Genomic DNA, 26001 nt, shown 5'->3' on the forward strand with positions numbered 1-26001 from the left:
AATACTTTTAAAATTGTATATGTGTGGATGAATTACTCTGTGCTTTTTAACAATTTCTCCTACCTACGCGCACTTGCACATTACTTGATTCTGCTTGCCTATACCTCCTTAGCTGCTTCAATTCACATCTCGCTTTTCCTCCAGTCCTGGTCTGCCATGGCGGATACACTGATTGGGGCTACTATCGGGCTCCTCACTTCCGGCCACGCAGTTTCCACTTCCTCAGCTGCGCTAGCGATCCAGTTTGCATCATAGGCATTAGCCTATATATTTCTGATGCAAACGGACGTGCACAGCGGGGGTGCCGATGGAGCACCAAAGGTAAGCCCTTCTGCATAAGGAGGCGTCCCGGAGGCGTCCGGAGCCGGCCATGCTGCCCAGTTCCCCTCCGGTGAGTTTCTTCCACTATATTACAATAGGGTAAAACTGCTTAGCCTTAGGCGGCTACCATTATGCCAGTGTACAGCGGCTGATCCAAGCTTCGAGGTAGATTTTTGATGCAATAAGTGCAACTGGTCTCTCCTCCAGCCCAGGAATCTCGCACTCAAGATTCTCACATGCAACAATACATGTAAAAACAATAAGAAAACAGAGGAATTAAAGTCCACCCTTTTAAATTGTCCCTCTATGCAAAAGCATGAACTTCACATTAATGGCCTACCTTTAGATGAACAGCCTGATTTTTTATTTCTCACTGAGACCTGGCTGTCTGAAGCCTCCAACCCTACTATCACCTCGTCCAACCCTACGGGTTGTAAAATCCTTAGGAGGGACCGACCGAGTGGGAAGTGGGGGCGATGTCGCCATAATTTACAATAAAAAACTAGACTACTCTCCCATTCCGATGGAAAACATCAAGGGCGGAGAGTCCTTAGGCTTCCGCTGTACCTTATCCCCCAATCATAGCATAGCTGTTTTTCTGATTTACAGACCTCCCAGTGCAATTCTAAATGTTATTACTATGCTTAATACAGCCACCACCTCCCTGGCCTTAAAATACAACAGCCTTATTCTGGGAGATTTCAATATACATATGGATAATGGAAAAGACCCTCAAACAATTTCCTTGTTGGAGACGCTGCAGGCCTGCAACATGTTTTAATCTATTTCTTCCGCCACCCATGAGAAGGGCCATACCCTAGACCAAATCTTCCACAACTTTGACATATCAGAACCCTACCTCTTCCCATTATCTGGTCTGACCACCTCCTATTAAAATTAGTCATTCCCAACTCTGCCACAGCCCGAAGGGCTAACGCAGGGCAGAGGGTCCCTAATTTCAGGACATTCTATAAATTATTCATCCCGAAGTTAGCAAACACCCTCGGTAAATCCTCTCTGGAGCTGTCTTGCTGCCTCTCAATAGATTCATGTCTTCCAACCAACAGTGATGCAATAGTAGTCGTTGTTTCCCGCTTCTCAAAATGTTTGGCCCCACCAGCACCATGGTTTAACGATTCCCTTAGAGCTAGCAAAAGAAATTGTAGAAAAATGCAACCAAAATTGTGTAAATCCCATCCACCTGAGGACAAGAAGGTGTATAAAGACAACTTAAAAACTCATTACATTCATGTGAGGCAACCAAGAAAAACTTCATTCAAACCAAGAAAATGCCCAAAATAAGAGTAAGGAAATCTTTAGCATAGTTAAATCCTTTACCACCCCAAAAGCCGGCACAAAGGAAGGGACATGCACCGAAGAATGGTCCAAGCAAATAGCTCAATTCTTCCACAAAAAGATCTGTGGGATCCAACAAGCCTTCACTAACATCTCAGAGGAAGAACTGACCATCTACCTAGCTTCCAATAGCATATTCCACCCCTTGGATCCTCCATCTTTACTTGCTTTCCCTGAGTTTCAGCTTGAAGAGTTACTGACCATTCTCCAAAGCATTAAATCTGGCTCTCCTACCGACCCATGTCCAACGAATATCCTGAACCTATTAGCTCCCACCACAAACCTCACGGTAAACCAGCTCTTTAATGTGTCCCTCTCCTCAGGCAACATGCCGAAATTATGGAAGAATGCTAAGATTCTTCCACTGATAAAAAAGGCAAAGACAAACCGACGGACCCTGCCAACTACAGGGCAATCTCCCTTCTTCCGACCCTCTCCAAAGTATTACAGCATGTAAACAAGGCCCTCCAAAAACACATTGAAGATGGGAAGCTCCTTCATGATTTGCAATCCAGTTTTAGGGCTAACTACAGTACGGGTAAGCTGAACCAGGGAGGCAAGGGTGTTCTGATACTGCTCAATCTGTCGGTGGCCTTCGATACGGTCCCACATGAGAGGCTCCTGAAGAGACTTGCTAACATCGGCCTGGGGGGGACTGCCTTAACATGGATGTCATCATTCTTGGCAAATAGATCTCAGGACATCTGGCTCCCCCTTTCTCCTCCCCGGTTCCGGCCATGAATGTTTGTGTCCCTCAGGACTCCATTCTCAGTCCTACCCTTTTTAATATATATATATATCCCCCTTGCATTTTGATAGAAGAAGAGGGCGCCAAAATTGTTTCCTATGCTGATAACCCTCAGCTGATTTTTACGTGTGAAAAAGGAACCGATTTTGACGGGGCAATGATTAGGTCTTGCCTCACAAAGGTTTTTAACTGGCTTATGATCAATCAGCTAAAGTGCAATCCTTACAAAACTGAAGTTGTTTTCTTTGGTAATCCAGAAACACCTGACTGGAGCTCTTGGTGGCGGAAAAAGATAAAGTAAAAAACTTACAAATTGTCATAGACAAGACACTCTCCATGCGCTTTCGAATCCAAAATCTAACTGGCGCTTGCTTTGGCATACTCTGGATGCTAAAAGCCTGCCACTGGTTGTATGTCAATACAACGCGGCGTTTACACCGCAATACCATTACAACGTTACCACGACTTGCGTTGTAGGGTGCTGGACTTAGGAATAGTAAGATTTACTATTCCAACACCAGCCTACGTACAGTAGGGAAGGTGTTGGAATAGTAAATTTACTATTCTTTAGCCTAGAGCGCCCTCCAGCACAAGTCGTGGTAACGACTTGCGTTGTAAAATCATTGTTGTAATGGTAGTGCGGTGTAAACACTGCGTCGTAATGGATGTTCCCCCTCCCACTGTTACCGCTTGAGAGCAGAAAGATCGTGGTGCAGATTCTGGTGACATCAAAGCTTGACTATGTCAACAGCTTGTACCTCGGTCTTCCCAATTCCCTTACCTACAAGTGGTACAAAACGCGGCAGCCAGAGCCATCCTGAGACCTAAACCCAGATCTACTATGACCCCTATTCTTAAGTCTCTACACTAGCTCCGCATCAAAGAACGGATCGACTTCAAAGCGATGACCATCTTCTTTAAAGCTTTTCCTGGCTTAGGAGCTGGCTACCTAAATAAGCGCATTAATCGCTACAAAACATCTAGACCCTTAAGATCTTCCAAGGTCAACCTGGCCATCGTGCCTAAAATATGCCGTGCCCCCACTGGAGGCAGATCCCTCGGCTTTCAAGGTGTCTGAGTCTCTAAGACTAACCACAGACTTACTCTCTTTCAGGAAAAACTTAAAAACCTGGCTTTTTAACAACTGATTTGTCTTTTACGCATGTTTTCCTCCCACTGACAGACGCCGGGACACCCTAGTTTGTGTTGCTGCGCGCTCTATTAAATACAATATTTCATTTCATTAGGGCCCTGACAGTGCAAAGGAACACTTATTCAAATTTTAAGGGCCTTATTTATGAGGCCTTGCTTCACTTTTATGCCGTTGGTGCGTCACTTTGTGACGCACCAGCAGCGTAAAAAAATTGCCATGTTGCATCCTATTTAGAAAGTGACGCATCTAGTCAAATGGGTCACTTTATAAACCCCTGCACCACATTATACCTGCACCAGGTAAAATATATGTAGGGTTGGTGTTGCCCCACAAAAAGCCTCGTAGAAGTGGCGCATCTATCTATGAGAACTCATTGTGCCCCTTCTAGGACGCCAATATCTTACACCTGCCTCACGGCCGGCGTAAGACTGATGTAGGCCCTTTCACATAGGATTTGCCCCATGTGCTGGAGTTGCGTCTATTTTCAAACACACCCCAGGAATGCATCACTTATGCGCCAACAGACATAAGAAATACTGACGTACCTGTAAATCCTTGCGACATGATGCGTCATACAGTAAATATGACACATTCATCATGTCACAAGGAGGGTGCACTAAGAAGTGACGCATCCCTTATTTCACACAGCGATGCATCACGTCTCATTAATTAGGGCCTAAATGTGTTTACATCTCATATTCAGGGATAGTTATGTGTGTTTTCAATATTGTGACACAGCGGCAGCTCAGCAGCTCACCAATATTACGCGAAATAATCTCTGTGATGCCCTCCCATTTCTTATACGTTAGGCCTTGTTTTGATCTAAAAGAATCTTTTTATATGTAAATTGCATGAATCATAAACTCAGCGGGGCAGATTTACAAGCCCCCTGGGCCACCAGCACATCACTTTTCATGACGTGCTAGTGGCGAAGGGGGCTCCTCCATATTTACAAGAACAGGAATAGCCACCATGCATTACTTTTTCCTCTCCTTGTAAATACACCCCTTTCGCACGCAGCACTTTGCGTTGAAGGCGTTCCATGGGTGTTTCTATGGGTGTTCCCACGCAACACCCATGGAACAAGACACATCTTCAGATATACGAGAAATCATAAATCTAGAGATGCGTCTGAATGCTACGCTACCCTAGAGATGGCGTAGCGAGGTGAAATGAGGGAATATTTTTTCATTACTCCTCGTTTTTCCCTCTTTTAATGTGTGCTGCATTGTACAGCATGCATTGAAAGAGGAAAAGACTGTAGTGATTGTTTTTGTGAAGGGAGGTGCCCCTTCCTGCACAAAAACAATCTCCCCACGACGCAGGCTAGCTTGCACCATGGTGCAAGGGTGCCTGCGCCGGCGCATGGCTGCAGTTTGTGCACCAGCGCAGGGGGAAGCACAGAGATGCAGCATATTCTTGTAAATATGTTGCATCCCTGTGCTTCGGAAGTGCCACAGCGTGGCGCAGCCAATGGGCTTGCAGTGCCACGCTGAGGCACTTTCTTGTATATCTGCCCCAACATTTCTCTGCAAAATGGCTGTACTAGACTCACACATCAGATACATCAAAAATAAGTTAGAGGAACACTGTATTTAAAACGATCTGTTTAAGCAATAGTCAAGGTCATTAGGACAGAACTCTGGAGAACGGAGCTGACTCTGTCAGGGGGCCCCCTGGAAGGTTGGGGCCCTGGGCCAGAGCCCACTTTGCCCATGCATTAAAACGTCTCTGCCTGGGGGGCATAGACATATAGCGGTGTATACTTCACCCTATGTGTTGTGCGTCCTGGAGAAGAAGGGGGGATAACTTCTATCCATCGTTCCTGCTGACATCTCTCAGAGGTTAGTGGTTCTAGTATGTGGCCATTGACATTGTGACAGTTTCTTTTGCAACTCCGCAGAATTCCACTGAGAAAAATTCCTTAAGTTCTTCCCAGGCCTAATCAAATCAACTAGTTTCACCCAGAAAGCCATTTGAGGCATCCAGGTTCAAATCCTTTTTGCCTTCAAGGACCTCTACATTGAAATGCACTTCCACCAGCTGCTTGTGCTGTAAATCAGTCCGGAAGAGTCATCTCCGTGTGCTCGAGGATAAACACCGAAGAACTCATCACAAATTTGCAAAACTTGTTAATATGGAAATCAGTGTGTCTTTATGGTTAGGTAGTGAATTGTATTGTCTGTCTTCATTGTCAATTTTGTATCATTTCCTTACACTCCGACTTGTAAAGCGCCACCATACTCCCCACTTAAATTTGTAGTGCATAATGAACATACTTAGGTTATCCATCCCATCTGTCAGTTACGATACTTGGTACATTTAATGTTCTTATATTCAGTTCTGCTCAAAATGTTATATTCCCCAAGCCAATAACGAAGCTTCAACAGATCTATACACAGACAGATGAGACGAGCCAAAGATGCACTGTATTCATCTTGTGAAACCGGAAACAGTTGTGTAGAGCAAAATGAGAGACAACCCCTGCAGAATGCGAATACTCCCTTTCCTCGCCTCGGAGTATCCCATATCTCACAGACATTACTGAGGGGCCCTGGAGAGTTGGGGACCCCAATGCTTTGAACTGGGAATTGAGTTGACAATATCATCAAGCTTCTCCTAGAATCATTCTTAATACATCATGGCCAGCTATGGACAGAAGCCTCTCTGTCTGTCATCTCATATACAGCAATGAACTTATAAAAAACAATAAATGCAGCATTTGTGCCACGTGTGCCTGTCTTGCATCTGTACCCAAATTGGTAGAAGCAAGCAACATTGCCTAGGTTTTAGGATATGCTTTTAAGTAATTTTTCTCAATAATTCCTGATCAGAACCAAATTCAGCAGGGTTTTATGAGTTTTCAATGGTTCTGAAGTACCTAGGGCTTGTGGTGCGCCAACAGGCTATATCCAGCTTTCAGTGTATTTCCTGAGTGGTGTTTGTTGCCATTGTAGTTGGGGCGAAAAGAATAAGAAATATGGAAACTAGGTTTTAAGGCTAAGCAAGAAGGTGACATGCCTTGTGCTTGTGGAATAAGCATTCTACATCTCACTTGTATGTCAGGTACACATTCAAAAGGACACTTTATTGGTACAGCCACTTGTTTGATTATCACTAGCAGGCATAATTGAAAGTCAGGCTCATAATGTTCTCAAGTACGTGCGTCGGTGGGTGAATATTCTCAGTGGCCAGGGCGCAGGTCATGTCCATTGCATCCACAAAACCAACATCCATGTTCTTAAAAACCTCTTTCGACACCAGATATTGACAATAGCCATGAAATTCACTCAATTTTTCCACCGCTTTGTTGGTGTCCCTGGTGTTCTCTGTCTTTATGATGACTTTGGTGTCAGGGCTCCGGGTCAGCAGTCGCTCGATGGCCTTGCGTATGTTGAGTGCTCGGCGGATGTACAGCTGGAGAGGGAATTGTCGGAAGTGCTGACCCATCGTGATGGCGATGATGGTGTTGCGACCTCCGCCTATTTCGTCAATTTGTCGACTGATATATTTGTCTTCTTTAAAAAAATAGAACCTAAAGCTTTCAAGTGGAAATCCATGCCTTTTGTATGATACCATAATGTCCTTGTCCATGTGGAAGGCTAAGAGTGTCTTCTGCCAGGTAGACCAACCGGATTCATGGTGGTCGAAGTAGGTCATTACTGAGAAGAAAAATACAGAATGTAACAAACATCAGAAGGTTAGTCATGAAATAAATTAGCATTATCATAACACAATGCATGTAATACTTTCTCAAGCATATGCTTTTAATTTGTTTGGTTGTGTGTTTTAGATTTTAAGGAATCAAAACCTTTCAGCTTTCCCTATATACCGAGGGTTTGTGAAAATGTTCTTTTCCAAAACTACATTTTTCAGATTGCACACATTTTACATATGTTACAATGGCAAGCAAAAAATAGCTGAATTCTTTTATTATGTAAATAAATATGTTTCACCATAAAAGCCCCTATTAAAACCTATTGCCGCACTAGGATTCAGAGACACAAGGTCAGGTAGACCACTGTTCTGAATGCAGGAAGAATTTGAGTCCCCGAAAGAAGCCAGACCGCACAGCTACTTCCAGATCTAAATAACGACCATGCCACTCTGCTAAAAAGGCAGCTCTCATCTCAGCTGAAGATCGACACAAGGTCTTGTATCAAATTTACCTTTCCAATCTATCACCAGAGCCATATGAAACCAAGAGCAGCAGTAACAAATATACGCAGTATTTGGTCCAGTGAGACCCCAATGGGCTACACTATACATCTGACTCTGGTTGGGCGTAGGGCCAGGAAATCCATGCCCTCTAAGCAACGTATCTCACAGTGGCAACACAATCCTTTATCAAATTCACATGGTTTTGAAAAGAAAGAATTTTAAAAGAGGGCCTCTCATTTCAACTCTTTGATCATACACTTCTATTAAGGAAAAACCTTCACTCACTCCACACTTACTCATTGAGCCAGCGAATAAAAACATGGAACCTATGATTCTAACTGAAACCTGCAATAAGAGGCAGTCTGTTTGTCATTAATTACTATACCACTACTGTAGCAGGTAGCAGATGGCTTAGGGAAAGTGGTTGCATTACATTTGTGTCTTTACTTTCAGCAAAGTAGGATTTGTTGGGCATCTGCCCTTTCTGCAGAATTTATCTTGTTGCCTTTTTGCTAAACCCTATTTTTACTGTGTTGTGTTCCTTCATTCCAGGAAACGAACAGCCGTTCTGCCACAACACACTTTTCAAAGCAAAGTAACTTCAAAGTTTTTATCCTCTTCTACGTTGGGATATCAGTAAATGTTATACATATCTGTCTAAACACATACTCGAAGTAGTTAGCACAAATGAATTGTGTTACACTGTAATTTATTTTAGGAAAACGATTTCTTGTATCAACACAAAACACAGCTCAAAGACACATTGTTATCTAGTGCAAAAGAGAGACACAGTGAGATAAATTTATGGTGTACATAGATCACAACCAATTCATTGGATAAAGAGAGAACTATACATATAAACAGCATTGCCATTCAAACATAGAGTAAAATATGTAGTTATTCTCATAATGACCTAGAATTATTCATAATTGATTTGAAATGGTCAGCATGGAATTTAGTGCTTCTAATTATGCGTCGACGTGGGGGCGTGGCTTGGGCACCGATGGAGCAGGCGGCGTGAGCCGATAGCTCCGCGCTCGATCCCTCATTTATCCTGTGGACTGGGGTCTTTCGTGGCAGCAAGTGCTTGAGGCTGGATCGGAACACCTGGGGCACGCTCCGTGCCTGAAATTACTCCGAGGAAGGGCCAGGGAGGCGAGTATTCCCTCACGGACTCGGGCTGAGGGAGCGGAGACGGAGCCCACAAAATGGCGGCGACCGCGGACTGACGGAGAAGATCTGCAAGCCGCGAAGCCGAGCTGGGCAGACAGACTGTGGCAGGGGAGCTGAGGTGACCGAGAGCCTGGGCTCGGGCGGCCCGAAGAAGAGCACCGGTCAGAGAATTACGGCCCAGCTGCCGGCGGACTTCCCCGGGAGACACGAACTGGCGGCGTCCTAAAGGGGAAAGGAAAGGAGGCGGCGTAGCCGGCTCTGCGGCCAAGGCTCGGTAGGATACGGAGCTGGAGCGCTTTCACGGCGGTACCTGGGCGTGGCGCACTGAAGCGACCGACGAGGCAGGCACCGGGGCTCCATGCAGAGGTAACGCGGAGCCGCCAAAGACCCTGGCGACAGTGGGACCTCGGCGGAGGGAGTGGAAGTCATTACAGCGGCGGGCTACCTGAGGGCCCATATCGGGCATTGCAGTGTGGGAGCCGCTCTGGGTGCGCTGCACGGAGAACGACAGCGGAGGCAACGCGGCGGTGACGCAGGGACTGTCCCCCTGCTGCTGCGATCCATGATCGGCCGAAGGCTGGTATGTGGCCCCAATAGTTGCACTCCTACCCCAGCACACATCGGGGGGAAACGGAGGAGCGCGCCATAGACCTGATGCCCTCGGGACACGCTGGGAGACCCACATTGTCGGCTGCCTGAAGGGACGGCGAAGGGCTGTGGCACACCTCGCCCGGAGGCCGAGGGTCAGAGGGGCAGAGTCTGCTACCGGTGGCAGCCCAGCACCGGCACCTGGAGGCCTAATCTAAGTCGCAGAGCAGATTTTGGAACCGTCTAGAGCGCTGTGCTGCCCAGGATACGAGCTGCTCATAACGGAGCTGGATATTGCCGCAGCGGCCACCGTGGACGAGGTCCATACTCATCATAGTGGCCCGTACTCCGATTCGGCGGCGCTATTCCTGGGGTAGCAGCAGCGACGGCTTTGCACCAACGGAGGGACTGCAGCCTGGCTGGTGCGCAGCGTGCTTTGGTTTGGCGACCCTTGCCTAGAATAGGAAGGGGAGGACAGTACCACCCGGGCTCAAAGGACCAAGGCAGAGAATATCCACGGGCAGCACTGTGGGAGGACTGCCTACCGAAATGAAACCGAGGACCGCGGATGTGGACGGTGCGGCGCAGAGTACTGCTCCAGAGTGTGGCGACCTGATGGAGGGCTCGGAGACGGAAAAGCGGCTGAATAAACGCCTGGATCAGATTCTAGAGGCCATAACAACAACCAAAGACTCCCTGCATAACGACATCGCGCAGGTCGCGACGGGGTTGGGTCTTCTGAAAGCCGATAATTCCAAACTGGGGGACAGGGTGAAAGATACTGAATTAGTTGTACAGGTCCTGAAACCAGCGGTAGTGACTATTGAGCGAAAACTGGAGGATGCATTACAGAGACTGACAACGCTGGAGAAGAGGGCGGAGGATGCAGAAAGTAGGAACCGGCGCAACAATGTCAGGGTGGTTGGCCTGCCAGAGAAAATTGAGGGGACGGACATGATTTCCTACCTGGAGAACTGGTTCAGATCACAGGTGGCACCAGAGGGGCTATCCTCCTTCCTTACTCTGGAACGGGCTCACAGAGTCCCGGCCACGCCGCCACTGTTGGGACGCCCACCTACACCTGTGGTGGCTCGTGTCCTTCACTTCAAGGACAGGGACTTATTGATCCAAAATGCGCGCTCCATGGGCCCTTTCAAGGTGGAAAACAGTTCAGTCACAATATTTCCGGACTATACACAGGATATACAGCGTCGCAGGGCCTCATACCTAGCGGTAAAAAAGGAACTCAGAACAGAGGGGATCCAATATTCACTGCTGTTTCCGGCCAAGTTGCGAATCATCTTAGATGGCACGACACAGTTCTTCACCTCACCTGACGACGCTTGGACTTGGCTTGAGTCCTACAGGGCGGGAACGGACCGAAGGGGCAAGAATGCGGACGGTCGGCCCAAACAAGTGAGGGTGCGCCAATCGCAACGCATCCGCAAAAGGCACAGGACTCAACAGGCCCTCTTGCTGGCACGAATGGCAGCGGACAAACAGGGAGCGCTAGCAGCGACGGTGGCAATCACTGGGTCGCAGGCGGAGGACCTGACTGGAAGATCGGCGTCGGAAGACGATAAAGGACAATCAGGGACTGAATTATCTGATGTGGACAGTACTGTGGGACCAGAGGTAACACCTCGCACAGCAGACGATCTGTGATCTACATAGCCCCTGAGGTGCAGTATGAGCTGGGTTCGGTTATTGATGGGGCGGGAATGTATGGTAACCCTTTGATTACTGTTATTATTGCATGCCACAGGGTGGGATCATGGAGCGGGGGGCAGAGGCCGGAGCTGCCGCCTATCGGTGCATTGCCACGCACCTATTGCCCTTAAGGCGACCTGTGGTGGCTACCACAGGGTAGAATTGTTTACATGGTTATTGCGGTTTGGATGGGGACTGAGGCGCGACTATTGGTTCCTGTTCTGGGGGTATGGGCGTTGGGAGTTATGTGGGGCGTTGGGAGGGTGGGCACGTCTGAAGCTGGTGTGGGCTGGAAAGACATGGAGGGGGGGACATTGAGGGAAGATGACAATGGGGAATTTACCTGAACTGAAGTGCATCACTTGGAATATACGGGGGCTACACACTATGTCCCGACGCTATAAAGTACATGCATATTTGGTGAGACGTGGGATTCAGATTGCAATGCTTCAGGAGACCCATCTTACCAAATCGGAATGCGCGGCACTGCAGAGACGCTGGAGGGGGCAAGTCTTTGGAACAGCGTACTCAGCATATGCCAGGGGGGTACTGATCTGGGTGAGGGCTGGAACTCCATTTCAGGTTACGAGCCAGGTGATTGATCCAGAGGGTAGATATGTAGGAGTGCGGGGGAGATTGTATGGCAGGGAGGTGGCGCTTTGCAGCATTTACGCACCAAATGCAGAACAACCTCAATTTTTTGATGCTCTATCGGGTAGCACATTACTTAGTGGGGCCGTTAATACTAGGAGGCGATTTCAACTCCATTACAGATACCACCTTAGATAGGTCCCATCCACCATTGGCTGAGTCCTTGGTACGCAGGGTGGCACGGCGGAGAAGGGAATGGCAGACTGAGTGGGGGCTGGTGGATGTGTGGCGTGGGCAGCACCCGGGGGATAGGGACTACTCCTTCTTCTCCGCGCTCCACGAACTGCATGTCCGGATCGATACGATCCTTTGTGATCCTACTACCGCTACCGTAGCATCAAGTACTGAGTACCTCGCTAGGACCATCCCAGATCATAATCCCCAGTTGCTCTCTCTCCAATGGCAGCGAACAAGAACAGCGATTCCCAATTGGCGATTGAACCCGGACACGCTAGAAGATCAGGTTTTCCGGACTGAGGTCCAGGAGGGAGTGGAGACGTACTTTGCAGTCAACGAGGGGTCGGCCTCTTCTAGAAGGCTTGATTGGGACGCCTTTAAGGTGGTGGCGAGAGGCCTGTGTATTGGCAAACATAGCGGGGTCAGGAGAGTGATAATGGGGGAGGTCATGAAGGCAGAAGAGGAGCTGAGGAAAATAGAGCAGCGAAGACCGGAACAGGGAGCGTTGCAGGCGCAGCTTATGGAGGCTAAGGAGTTAGTTGCAGCGGAAACTGAGAGGCTGCGTTGTTATGACTATAAGCAGTATACGGCAAGGGTCCATGATGAGGGTGATAAGGTGGGTACGCTGCTGGCGAGGTTGGCGAACCCGGAACCGAGGGGGTGTTCGATCCTGAACCTTAAGACAGAGTCTGGGGACACGGTCTACTCCCAGATGGCGATCCTATCGCGCTTTGCGGAGTATTATGAGACCCTGTACCGGAGTAGATTGGTGGCGGGGACTGAGGACATGGAGGGTTACCTGGCGGAGATCCGGTTCCCACAGTTAGGAGACGAAGACGCTGAGGCCCTGGGCGCCGCGATTACGCTGGCTGAGATTAGGGGAGCTAATAAACAGGTGGCGAGGAGGAAGACTCCTGGGGTGGATGGCTTCCCAATATAATTTTATGCAGAATACGTTGACACCTTGGCGCCCAGGTTGTTAGCAGTCTATAATGAAGAGCTAGAACAAGGCTGCCTACCCGGTTCTATGCGGGAGGCTTTGGTTGTGCCCCTGCTGAAGCCGGGGAGGGATGGCACGGACGTCACTGCGTACAGACCGCTGTCCATGCTGACGGTGGATTACAAAATCTTGAGCCGTATACTGGCTACCAGATTGCTACCATATATGACGACGCTGATTCACGAGGATCAAGCGGGTTTTATCCCCACCCGGAACACTTCGGCTAATATCCACCGCTTGATACGTGTGTTGGGGAGCGAACTGGAACCGAATGAATGGCCGGCGGTACTATCGATTGATATAGAAAAGGCATTCGATAGCTTGGAATGGGCTTACCTAGATAAGGTGCTAGAGTGATTTGGCATGGGAACTGAGTTCCGGCGCTGGACGAGTGTGCTATACTCCTCGGCCACCGCCAGGGTGAGAATAGGTTCAGTGATATCAAGGGCATACCCAGTACAGCGGGGTACGCGTCAGGGATGTTTATTATCGCCTCTGTTGTTCGCGCTGGCGATCGAACCCTTGGCAATTCACGCTCGGACGGGAGCGGCGTATAAGGGGATCACCTGCCGAGGTGAGCACCATTATATCTCGCTTTATGCGGATGATCTCTTGCTGTTCCTGGAGGATACGGCGGAGGCATTGAGAAAAGCGGTGGATATGCTGGACACGTTTGGGGTGCTGTCGGGTCTTGGTGTGAATTGGCGCAAAACTTGTGTTTTCCCACTGAGAGCAGACACGCCACAGCCGCTGCTGCCTGTGGATGTGGTTTGAGAAGGATCCTGTTTTACCTACCTAGGAGTGAGGATCTACCGTGAGGCAGGAGACTTACTGGAGGGCAACATCGGACGTTGCATTAGAGCTCTGAGGGGCTTGGTAGCATTTTGGGCCACGCTCCCGCTGTCGGTGGTCGGCAGAGTGGCACTGCTCAAGATGGTGGCCTTGCCGCGCCTCTTGTATTATTTCAGGACGTTGCCGTTGTGGATCCCACCCCGGTTCTTTAAGGACCTACGAACCCTTACTATCGGGTTCCTATGGGGGAGCGGGAGGAGAAGGGTGGCGCTGGACACACTTCGTCGGCCGAAATCAGAAGGGGGAATGGCAGTGCCAGGTTTCGAATTGTATTATTTGGCGGCGCAGCTGCAGATCCTTACGCAACACGTAGCTAGGGAATTTAGGGGCCCAGATCTGTGCCGCGGACAGGGGATACAGAGGCATGTACTGTCCTATATTGTCCTGCAACAACATCTTGCTGCAGGAGAATTGACGCTCGAGGAAAGAACGCTGAGGTTGTGCTGGAATAGGAGTCAAAAGCGAGCGGGAGTGGCACATCCGTATGCTCCGGAAATACCCCTGGGCATGCTGACGGCCTTACCACATGGCGGGGATTGGTCACCCCTTATGGAAGGGGAAGAGAAGGGGCTCCACATGGTGGGTGACCTGTACGCCGACGGCGAGTTGCTTCCCTTCCATGCGGTGCAGGACCAATTTGGAATCCCGGCTGGGAGTTTCCTAATATATATGGCAGTGACCGCGGCAATGAAGAAGCATTGGAAGGTGGGGGTCGCAGAGCCAACGACCACGATGGCGTGCCAATACGTGGTGATGTCGGCGGGGACATTTAAAGCGGTAACATGTTTACATTCCCGAATGCTTCATGAAGGCCTAAAACCCCTGACAGCGTTGAAAGTGAAATGGGAGGAGAGCGTAGGGAAACCCATACCAGATGCTACATGGGGCCAAATCCTGAGGAGAGCGTGGAAGGGATGTAGGAATGCCCGCTTCCAACAAGTACACTTCTTTGTAATACATAGGGCCTACCTGACTCCTGGCAAGATACAAAGGCATTTCCATGCGCAGGGAGCGGCATGCCCCAGGTGCTCCTTCGCAGGGGCGGAACTAGATCACATGATGTGGGATTGCCCGAAGCTGGGCTTGTATTGGACAGAAGTGGGAGAGCTTTTGAACGGGGTGACAGATAGACAGCTGATTTTTGACAAGGCAGTCTGCCTGCTGCTCTGGTTCCTGCACACGAAGAAAACGAAGGTCACCAGTAAATTTGTAGACCTGGGACTTATTTTGGCTCAGAGAGAGATCACCTGGCACTGGAAGTCATCGGAGGGTCCGTCCAGTAAGCGCTGGGCGGCGGAATTGGAAAAATGGGCCAGAAGTGAAAGTATGGTTCGGCTTAGACAGGCGACCCGCACAGCTAGCGAAAAGGGTTTGGAAGCAGCACGGGTATGGGAAGGCCTAGTGGTTGCCCTGCACGAGTACCAATCACGGGAGGGAGACCAGGGAGAATGAAGCTAATGGAGAGCTCCGGGTGATGCACGATTGTATGAGTGTTGTTCCCTCAGCTCCTGAATGACGAGATTTAATCCTGTATAAAGCTCACACCAGCGAGAGACCAGGGGGGTGGGTGGATGATGGGGGGGCGAGGGGCTACTGCTGAAAGAGTGACTTTGACTGCTGAGAGTGGTTCGAGAGTTGGTAGCGGAATGAGGGGCTAGCTGGCTAGGTTCCACTGAGTGCGGCAAAGAACATGGGAATTGCTCGCTACTCTTTATGATGGCCGGGAGGGAACTGTTATTTGTTGGGGTTAGGGGTTGAGTGGGTAGAGAAAAGCGGATCTTTTAAACAAGCCTAATTATACAGATATCAAGTGCATATTGTTGCTGTGTATTCTCACCTGATTTCTGAACAGCTTCCTAGATGTTGCCGCCCTGCCTCCGGGATGTGGGCTGAATGGCTGTGTGTAATACTGTTCACGACTGAGACCGGTGATAAACGGAGACGGGCGGGATCATTTATATGATTGTACATTTCTGATTCTGCAATAAAAATTGTTTTCCAAAAAAAAAAAAAAAAATTATGCATCGACGTTTCGACCCTTGTGTATCTGTGCTATATATAAGCATCAACCGCGGGTCTTCTTCGGGACAAAACAAGTTAGATTGTGTGCAGGCTCCATAAAAGGAAGAGATTTACAGAAATTACAGAGTAACACAATTCATTTGTGCTAACTACTTCGAGTATGTGTTTAGACAGATGTGTATAACATTTACTGATATCCCAATGTAGAAGGAGATAAAAACTGTGAAGTTACTTTGCATTGAAAAGTGTGTTGTGGCAGAACTGTTGTTTGTTTCCTGTAGTTGTCCCCAGGTTCTGCATGTTACTGGGTATCCCCATTGAGTAATAATGACTATTGTGAGTAGACGCTGGTCTGCGAGGGATGTTTCTCTCAAATTGAATATTTGTGATGTGCGATGTCTGGCACATTATCATATAGCGCAGAATATATTGCTAGATTGATACAAAGACAGGATGATACATCCTTTCTAGGAGTAGCTGCCACATCCTTTGACACCTCATTAAATGACAAATTGAACAAGCTAGAGAAGTTGGAAAAGAAACTGATTAGGACCAGATTACATGGTCACTTATTGACCAAATACATACAGGCAAATATTATCCCTGTGGGATTACATGTTAAAAACGAGCAAGCCATCTTTATTGATCTTCCCAAATTTCGTGAAAACTTCAGTTTCGTTGCCAACAACTGCTCCAGGCACTGGATGGTGCTTGGAGTAGAGACTGCATTGGAATACATTAAAAAGTCGACTAAAGAAATAGAATAACTTAGGAAGGAGATCACAGACGACGGAGCACTGACAAATGCAAAGGAAGCCTTAGACAGATTAGATAAACCATTGGAGAGTTTAACATTGTTACACTAAATAGAAAGTATTACAAACTTGCCAAAGATATAAGAACTTATGACAAAAAAATCACATATCCCTATATATCTGACGAGTACTATGAACAGGACAACCATGGTCAATTTGTAAATAGAGGAAGACAAGGTGGTCGTAAACACAAAACCTTCTCTGAGTCATCTTACTCCAGTGGCCCTGACAGTGACTACAAACACACTGGTTCTAACCCAAACAGACAACAACCCCAACCAGGTCCAAGCTACCAGGGTCCCAACTACTCTGAGATAACAACAGGTCCTTTTTTAGGGGACAGCAGATGGACTACACACAGAGGGGGAGGACCACAACTGGGTTGGTCAGAGGACAGAGGTCAGAACAGATGGTGGAACAACAGAGGACCAGAAACAGGAGAGGTGTGAAGTTTTACCCTCAGACACATGGAGAGATACAAACAAGAAGACAACCTTACTGTTGGTAAATAATTAGGAGCCTGCTAATGTTCCCACCATAGAGAATAGGAATCGGAATTCACTAATAGACCAGGCAATGAGAATAGAAACATTGAGCTCTGCTAAACAAACTGAAATACGAGGCACTGACCAGACAATAAGAGGATAAACTACTAACTCCACTATAGCAATTAAAATACAAGATACTGATCAGATAGTGAGAAGAGAGACAGTGAATACACCGTGAACCAACCCAGTGATCAATCTGTCAGATTATAGCCTATCCACCACTGAATTGTCAGTCCTAGCCAAAGGTTTGAGCTATGTACCCATGGCTCCCTCTAACAGCATCAACACTAAAATAGAGCTGCACTGTTTTTTCATAAAGAAAAGGCTAAAGCACTACTTTCACAAAAATCCCAATCCGACCTATGCAAGTAAATGCCCCGCAACACCGCTACGTACACCTTCAACATTTTCACCACCCACGCATATGATGTCCAATAAAATTCTTGCATTCGAACAAGGGGTAATGCGTGATGTACTGAAATTGCATGACAAAAAGAAATATATCAAGCATAACATCTGTAAAGAAGATAAGTTGAGTTTGGAATCACTTAGACAGAATCAAGAAGTAGTGATTAAGTCAAAAGGAGTACTACTATCAAACCAAGGGAGTAGCCATGGTGGCTGGGTTTGCCCCGGACATAGTGAATCTGTATATGGATTGCTATGAGGACAAATGCATCTACAATTCCGATAATCCTTTCTTAGAGAATATTACTCTATGGAAGATGTATATCAATGAAGTCCTCCTGATCTGGACAGGTAACTCGATTATCTTAGAGGAATTTTGTGGGTGGCTCAATGACAAATCTCAAGATATACAACTAACAATGGCTTACAGTGATGAAGAGATACATTTTTTAGATCTCATAATATATAAGAGAATACACTATACACCTCTCTTTACAGAAAACCACTTGAAAGAAATACGCTGTTAGGCTACACCAGCAATCACCTGAGGAATCTCAGAGATAATCTGCCCAACGGAAGTTTCTGAGACTCCATAGAAAATGTTCCCGTAGGACAGATTTCTTTAAAGAATCAGACTCCTTGATATCCAGGCTAATCAGACGTGGATATCCACGCAGTCTACTAAAAAGAGCAAGAAAAAGAGCCTGGTATTGTCACAGAGACATACTACTGCAAACCAATCAAAATAAATAACTGAAAACAACCGGATTGTGTGTGTTTCCACATTCGGCCATAGAAGTAACGAAATCAAACATATCATAAATCACAATTGGTCACTTGTAGCTGACGAACTAGGGACCACGACCCTCCCTTGTTTGCCTACAAAAGAGGACGAAACATCAGGGATTGCGTGTTCAGTTCATACCTGAGAGAAAGAGCAGCACCTAACACCCGGGCTTTATTGATGTTACCTCCACTACTAGGCCACCTTAAATGTGGATTTTACAAAGCCTGTGACTTAACAGTGGAACGGAAAGTTTTTACACACAACAGGAAACAATTTACATTACATCATCACACAAATTGTAATACGAAAGACGTAATTTACATCATACAATGTCCGTGCCCTAAAGTATATGTTGGCCAAACAAAACAAAAGATCAAAGCGAGAATACTACAACACTGTTCACGTATTCGATGTAATATGCAAGGCGCACCATTAGTCGAACACTTCCATGAAATGCAGCACTCCCATGACAGCCTCAAATGGTGGGTTTTGGAAAAGATCCAACACAACCCGAGGGGGGGGATCCCTGACAGCCACCATGAATCTCAGGGAGTGTAAATGGATTAATCTTTTGGACTCTGTACACAGAGGATTAAATGAGTCTGAGGAGATCTCACGACAAATCTCATTATTATGTATTGGCTAACATCTTATGCATGATGCTGAGACTGCTTCTCCTTCTTTTGTGATATGATAATTTAATTATTTGACATGTCTCCTATCAAAAACGATGATTGAATTATTTGTAAATAGATTTTTGTACAATAGACATATGCTTACATTTTTCTTCTTCAGCACGCAATGTCTTCATTAACAATATGATTAAGTGTTTTAATGTTTGCCATTCTGTAATGTAATTATATGTCACTCTGTATATACATCATTTATTGAACTTCGCTCAGGTATACTGCACTTTGTACACATGGCTTTACTATTCTATGTAATGTTCCAATGAGAATTGAGGAATATCCAATACAACAATGATACAGAATCAGGACACACAGGCAGCATTGTTAAGAGGACACATTAACACGCAGTGCATAGTGTTCCAGTAACCCATGAAAAATTAGGAAGACACGATCACTCTTCTCTTTCTTTCACACACACTGAACTTTTCACTCAGTCCCCGAACACATTTCCAATAGGAATTTCGATCAGAGCCCTTATCCGAGTTTGCTCTGACTAAGCACTTAGGAATTCACATTCCTAACGTGTCAGTCGTCAACGAGGACGCTAATACGCGTCATTTCTTATAAATTAGTTCAGTTCTTAGCAATCCTCCACAGGAGAGGACGCGCTTACGGTTATGCGAACAGCAAGCCGTTTTAAGGTGTTTTTAGACTGCAAGAGATCTCTCTTTGTGTCATTTTATAACAACATTTATTGATAAAGAGAATCCTTCACTTAAACCATGCCCTTTCCACACACAGAGCCCACGGGAACAACACCACCAGGACTCGCATGATATAATTTAATGAAAGTTCTGGCACAGGCATGCCCTAATTGATTGACTGATGATCCCACAGCCAACTTGAGGTCAGTACCTCATTCAATCTTTATACGTATTGATAATTGATGCAAACGCCAATCACTTTATTAAATAAGGCGTTTCTTTTCAGATAAACTCATGAGCCTTCTGAGAGTATCTTTTACTCTAACGGACTAGACTCGGTCATACGGTGGGGAAGCGGACTGCCCCTGCCCACTGGTATCAATGTGAACAACAAGGACCCCCTGTTCAAATACTGGATTTGTAATGCAGGGAAATGAACAATGTGTAAAGAGAAAAACGCATTTGATAATACAACTAGGGAACAGACCAATATGTAAAGCACAAAAATCAATTAAAAATTTAACAAATTCAATTTATTAATAAAATTACAGTTTCAAATTTTAAAAAACATAATCACTACAATGTTATTAAAAGATACACAAAATTATGTATGAAAGAAATATTCGTGACACAATTATACAAGAAAAATACATAAGACGTAGGTGGCAAACAATACAATTTATCGTAGGTGGCAAACAATACAATTTATCGACGCGCGTTTCGGCGTTGTCAGAACGCCTTCATCAGGAGCCACATTCAATCTGTAAAACATGTTTTAAAAAAGAGTTAGAAACAACTCTAAATCAGAAAATTCCTAACCAATAAACAATATTTTAAAACATCTCATTGTGCTTACATAACAAGGAAATCCCTACAAGAAGCAGTTACCATATGTAGCTGCAACTGATACAAACTAGTTAATGTATATTTGAGCAGTAATTCAACCCCACAATTATGTTTGGGGGGAAGAGGGGGGGGGGTTTTAGGTGTTTTCAAGGTCTAAATGACATCAGACTATCTGTCGTTTATCAACTGGTAAGTATCAAGTGTGTGCACTATGCCATTGTTAAGGTTATTACATCCGTTAGATGGTAATAGTTTAGACATAACTTCTTCTCTGTCTTCTTACCTAGTGAACACTGGATGGGTGCTCTCTATTGGTTCTGGATAAAATCCAACATCTGTTTTCTTAACGGTACTCTGAGTCACCTGGTTAAAAAGTTTTGGTCTGAAAAAGATATATTAATTAACCATATGTACCCCTATGATCAAAAAGTTGTTCTTGGGGGGGGGGGAAAATTGAAATCAGTTTGCTGCACTTCTAGATACAAGCATATTTTTATAATTTCAGTGCTTATTTTGTAAAGGATCATTTAACAGGTAGCTCTTCTACTCAGTCTCTCATTATGTCTGGTTTTTTCTGGGAATTTACAGAAAAAATGAACACCCTTATTTCACGTTTTCAGAGAAGAGGGAGGTATCGAGGATCTCTCCTACGTTAGGTGAATAGTCACGCATAACACCCAAATATCTGGGATGGCACATGCTTACCATATATATTAAAAAGTGTCGGTGTCGACGCGATCACAACCCAAAATTCTGCTGTAATACCGATATGATTACAACGTGCTAAAGATAAAAGGTATATACCATTACTATCAAGCGAGTCATTGATGGTAGATAACATCAAAGCAACATCACATATTGCTTACCAAAAACACTGGCAAGGCGAGCCGTGGCTTCAACCTGTCAAGAGCCAAATAGGTCACAATCTGTGGTGTTTTAGTAGCGTCTCGCAGCCGTTGGTATCTATGTGTCAATTCCTAAGAGGGTTGTAAAGCGTAAATAATTATTGTGCTTCAAATTATTGCTGTGGATCATGTAACTGGTTTAACGGCTACATTGTGTACTGCCCATTTACTAGCTTACCCGGGATATAAGGAATGCAAGCCGCAACTTCAGCCTGTGAAGCCCCAGGGAAGTATCCGTCTCTTTAGATCTATAGCTGCGTATCACAGCCGTTGATTTACACGTCTTTCTTCCTAAGATGAATATAAAGCCTGACTCAATTATTCAAAATTATGACGCCGGCACTTCAAGCTAAGCAATATCAAGGCGGCGAGGTATATCCCAACCGGTTGCTTACCGAAAAAGATAAGATTCGGTCCGTGTCTTCAACCTGCGCCAGGGAAATCTCAGTCTCTTTAGATCTATAGCGGCGTGTAACAGCCGTTGATTTGCACGTGTTTCTTCCTAAGATGAATATAGAACCGGATTCAGTTATTCAAAATTACGGCGCCGGCACTACAAGCTAAGCAATAACAAGGCGGCAAGGCGTCTCCCAGCAGGTAGCTTACCGAAAAAGATAAAGTTCGGTCCGTGTCTTCAACCTGCGGGCGCCGCGCAAAAGGTCTCGATCGGCGTCCCGCAGCCGTTGGAAAAGGATGGTTGACCAGCCGGGTGGGCGGTCTCACTTTAAATACCCGGATTTGGTTCTTAAAGGGCAAGTGACCGTTACCGTGACGTGCTCAGGAAAACCGGTGGCAAAGTATACATAAACTGAATTTCGAAAGAGAATGAAATATTAAAAAATAGCATTCTCCCACGGAATTTCATTATTTAAACCCTTCTTAAAGGTATTCAAAATAAATATCCAAAAAACTTCACGTTTCTTACGAATAGCACATCCATAAGACAGATAGTCAACGGAAATTGGCATATTCTTAACTGCAATCCATCCTCTACATCTGTTTTGGCGAAACCCCTTTTTGCCCATAGAAGAAACCGGAACTTAAAGGACAAAATTGTCCATTCCAAATTCAACCATAAGCTGCCCAATGTCGCCCATGTTCAGAGAGCAATATTGACGAACCTGCCCGTTAGGGGCACGGTGCCTTGCTCCACTTGCAAATCTTGCAAAACCATCCTTTCAGGGGAATCATTTACACATAATGGTTCCACCTTCAAAGCGAATGATTTGTGGAATTGTAAGACCGCGAATGTGGTCTATTTCATTAAATGCCCGTGCGGAATGGGCTATGTAGGAGAAACATGCAGATCAATTCAAACACGCCTTACAGAGCACAGATCTGCCATCCACACTAAGAAACTTAATGCACCTCTTGTCAAACATTTTTTAGAGGCTCAGCACAAACCAGATGACATCCAGTGGAGAGTGCTAGAAAAAATTAAACTTGCAGAAAACAAAGGTGGATGTGCTATTCGTAAGAAACGTGAAGTTTTTTGGATATTTATTTTGAATACCTTTAAGAAGGGTTTAAATAATGAAATTCCGTGGGAGAATGCTATTTTTTAATATTTCATTCTCTTTCGAAATTCAGTTTATGTATACTTTGCCACCGGTTTTCCTGAGCACGTCACGGTAACGGTCACTTGCCCTTTAAGAACCAAATCCGGGTATTTAAAGTGAGACCGCCCACCCGGCTGGTCAACCATCCTTTTCCAACGGCTGCGGGACGCCGATCGAGACCTTTTGCGCGGCGCCCGCAGGTTGAAGACACGGACCGAACTTTATCTTTTTCGGTAAGCTACCTGCTGGGAGACGCCTTGCCGCCTTGTTATTGCTTAGCTTGTAGTGCCGGCGCCGTAATTTTGAATAACTGAATCCGGTTCTATATTCATCTTAGGAAGAAACACGTGCAAATCAACGGCTGTTACACGCCGCTATAGATCTAAAGAGACTGAGATTTCCCTGGCGCAGGTTGAAGACACGGACCGAATCTTATCTTTTTCGGTAAGCAACCGGTTGGGATATACCTCGCCGCCTTGATATTGCTTAGCTTGAAGTGCCGGCGTCATAATTTTGAATAATTGAGTCAGGCTTTATATTCATCTTAGGAAGAAAGACGTGTAAATCAACGGCTGTGATACGCAGCTATAGATCTAAAGAGACGGATACTTCCCTGGGGCTTCACAGGCTGAAGTTGCGGCTTGCATTCCTTATATCCCGGGTAAGCTAGTAAATGGGCAGTACACAATGTAGCCGTTAAACCAGTTACATGATCCACAGCAATAATTTGAAGCACAATAATTATTTACGCTTTACAACCCTCTTAGGAATTGACACATAGATACCAACGGCTGCGAGACGCTACTAAAACACCACAGATTGTGACCTATTTGGCTCTTGACAGGTTGAAGCCACGGCTCGCCTTGCCAGTGTTTTTGGTAAGCAATATGTGATGTTGCTTTGATGTTATCTACCATCAATGACTCGCTTGATAGTAATGGTATATACCTTTTATCTTTAGCACGTTGTAATCATATCGGTATTACAGCAGAATTTTGGGTTGTGATCGCGTCGACACCGACACTTTTTAATATATATGGTAAGCATGTGCCATCCCAGATATTTGGGTGTTATGCGTGACTATTCACCTAACGTAGGAGAGATCCTCGATACCTCCCTCTTCTCTGAAAACGTGAAATAAGGGTGTTCATTTTTTCTGTAAATTCCCAGAAAAAACCAGACATAATGAGAGACTGAGTAGAAGAGCTACCTGTTAAATGATCCTTTACAAAATAAGCACTGAAATTATAAAAATATGCTTGTATCTAGAAGTGCAGCAAACTGATTTCAATTTCCCCCCCCCCCAAGAACAACTTTTTGATCATAGGGGTACATATGGTTAATTAATATATCTTTTTCAGACCAAAACTTTTTAACCAGGTGACTCAGAGTACCGTTAAGAAAACAGATGTTGGATTTTATCCAGAACCAATAGAGAGCACCCATCCAGTGTTCACTAGGTAAGAAGACAGAGAAGAAGTTATGTCTAAACTATTACCATCTAACGGATGTAATAACCTTAACAATGGCATAGTGCACACACTTGATACTTACCAGTTGATAAACGACAGATAGTCTGATGTCATTTAGACCTTGAAAACACCTAAAAACCCCCCCCTCTTCCCCCCAAACATAATTGTGGGGTTGAATTACTGCTCAAATATACATTAACTAGTTTGTATCAGTTGCAGCTACATATGGTAACTGCTTCTTGTAGGGATTTCCTTGTTATGTAAGCACAATGAGATGTTTTAAAATATTGTTTATTGGTTAGGAATTTTCTGATTTAGAGTTGTTTCTAACTCTTTTTTAAAACATGTTTTACAGATTGAATGTGGCTCCTGATGAAGGCGTTCTGACAACGCCGAAACGCGCGTCGATAAATTGTATTGTTTGCCACCTACGATAAATTGTATTGTTTGCCACCTACGTCTTATGTATTTTTCTTGTATAATTGTGTCACGAATATTTCTTTCATACATAATTTTGTGTATCTTTTAATAACATTGTAGTGATTATGTTTTTTAAAATTTGAAACTGTAATTTTATTAATAAATTGAATTTGTTAAATTTTTAATTGATTTTTGTGCTTTACATATTGGTCTGTTCCCTAGTTGTATTATCAAATGCGTTTTTCTCTTTACACCCTGCCCACTGGTATTCCATGGCACTGAGCGCATGATGCCAGAGGTCAGTGGAATTAATTAATTTTTAAAATTCAATCTTTTCTACCACATGCTTCCTACTTAATAAGGGTTCATGCATTTGTTTAGACATGCCCATTCATTTAAGACTGCCATTGATCCACAAGCAAGCTAGGAGCTCCAGGAAGATTCAAATAAAGTGTTCACTTACTGTTTTCCGTTTGGATCTGTATCTACAGGGTGAGCATAACCAATAGATCTCACCCTATCCTTATTTTCTTAGCTTAAACACATGAGATCTAACCAAATCTCTTCCTTTTTTGCAGGCTGCACACAATCTATCTGGTTTTGTCCTGAAGAAGACCCGCACCGCAGTTGATGCTTATATATAGAATGGATACACAGGGGGCGAAACGTCGAAGCATAATTAGAAGCCCTAAATTCCATTCTGACCATTACAAATCGATTATGAATAATTCTAGGTCATTATGAGAATAATTACATATTTTTACTCTGTGTTTAAATGTCAATGTTGTTCATATGTATAGTTCTCTCTTTATCCAATGAATTGGTTGTGATCTATGTACATCATACACTTTATCTCACTGTGTCTCACTTTTGCACTAGATAACAATGTGTGTTTGAACTGTTTTTTTGTGTTGATACAAGAAATTGTTTGCCTAAAATAAATTACAGAGTAACACAATTCATTTTTTCTAACTACTTCGAGTATGTGTTTAGACA

General features: G+C 45.2%; 1 protein-coding gene across 1 annotated transcript in view; it reads right to left on the minus strand.

The window, feature by feature from the left end:
- Positions 1-6682: 6682 nt before the first annotated feature.
- Positions 6683-26001, minus strand: part of LOC144823338 (NXPE family member 4-like) — a 328593-nt gene continuing 309274 nt past the window's right edge. Inside the window, exon 6 of the mRNA XM_078681787.1 lies at positions 6683-7240. Coding sequence (XP_078537913.1) covers positions 6696-7240 — 545 coding nt within the window. The 3' untranslated portion in view covers positions 6683-6695. The remainder of the gene's footprint in view (positions 7241-26001) is intronic.

The sequence above is a fragment of the Lissotriton helveticus genome, chromosome 3_1, assembly GCF_964261635.1.
Source record: "Lissotriton helveticus chromosome 3_1, aLisHel1.1, whole genome shotgun sequence".
Taxonomy (NCBI): domain Eukaryota; kingdom Metazoa; phylum Chordata; class Amphibia; order Caudata; family Salamandridae; genus Lissotriton; species Lissotriton helveticus.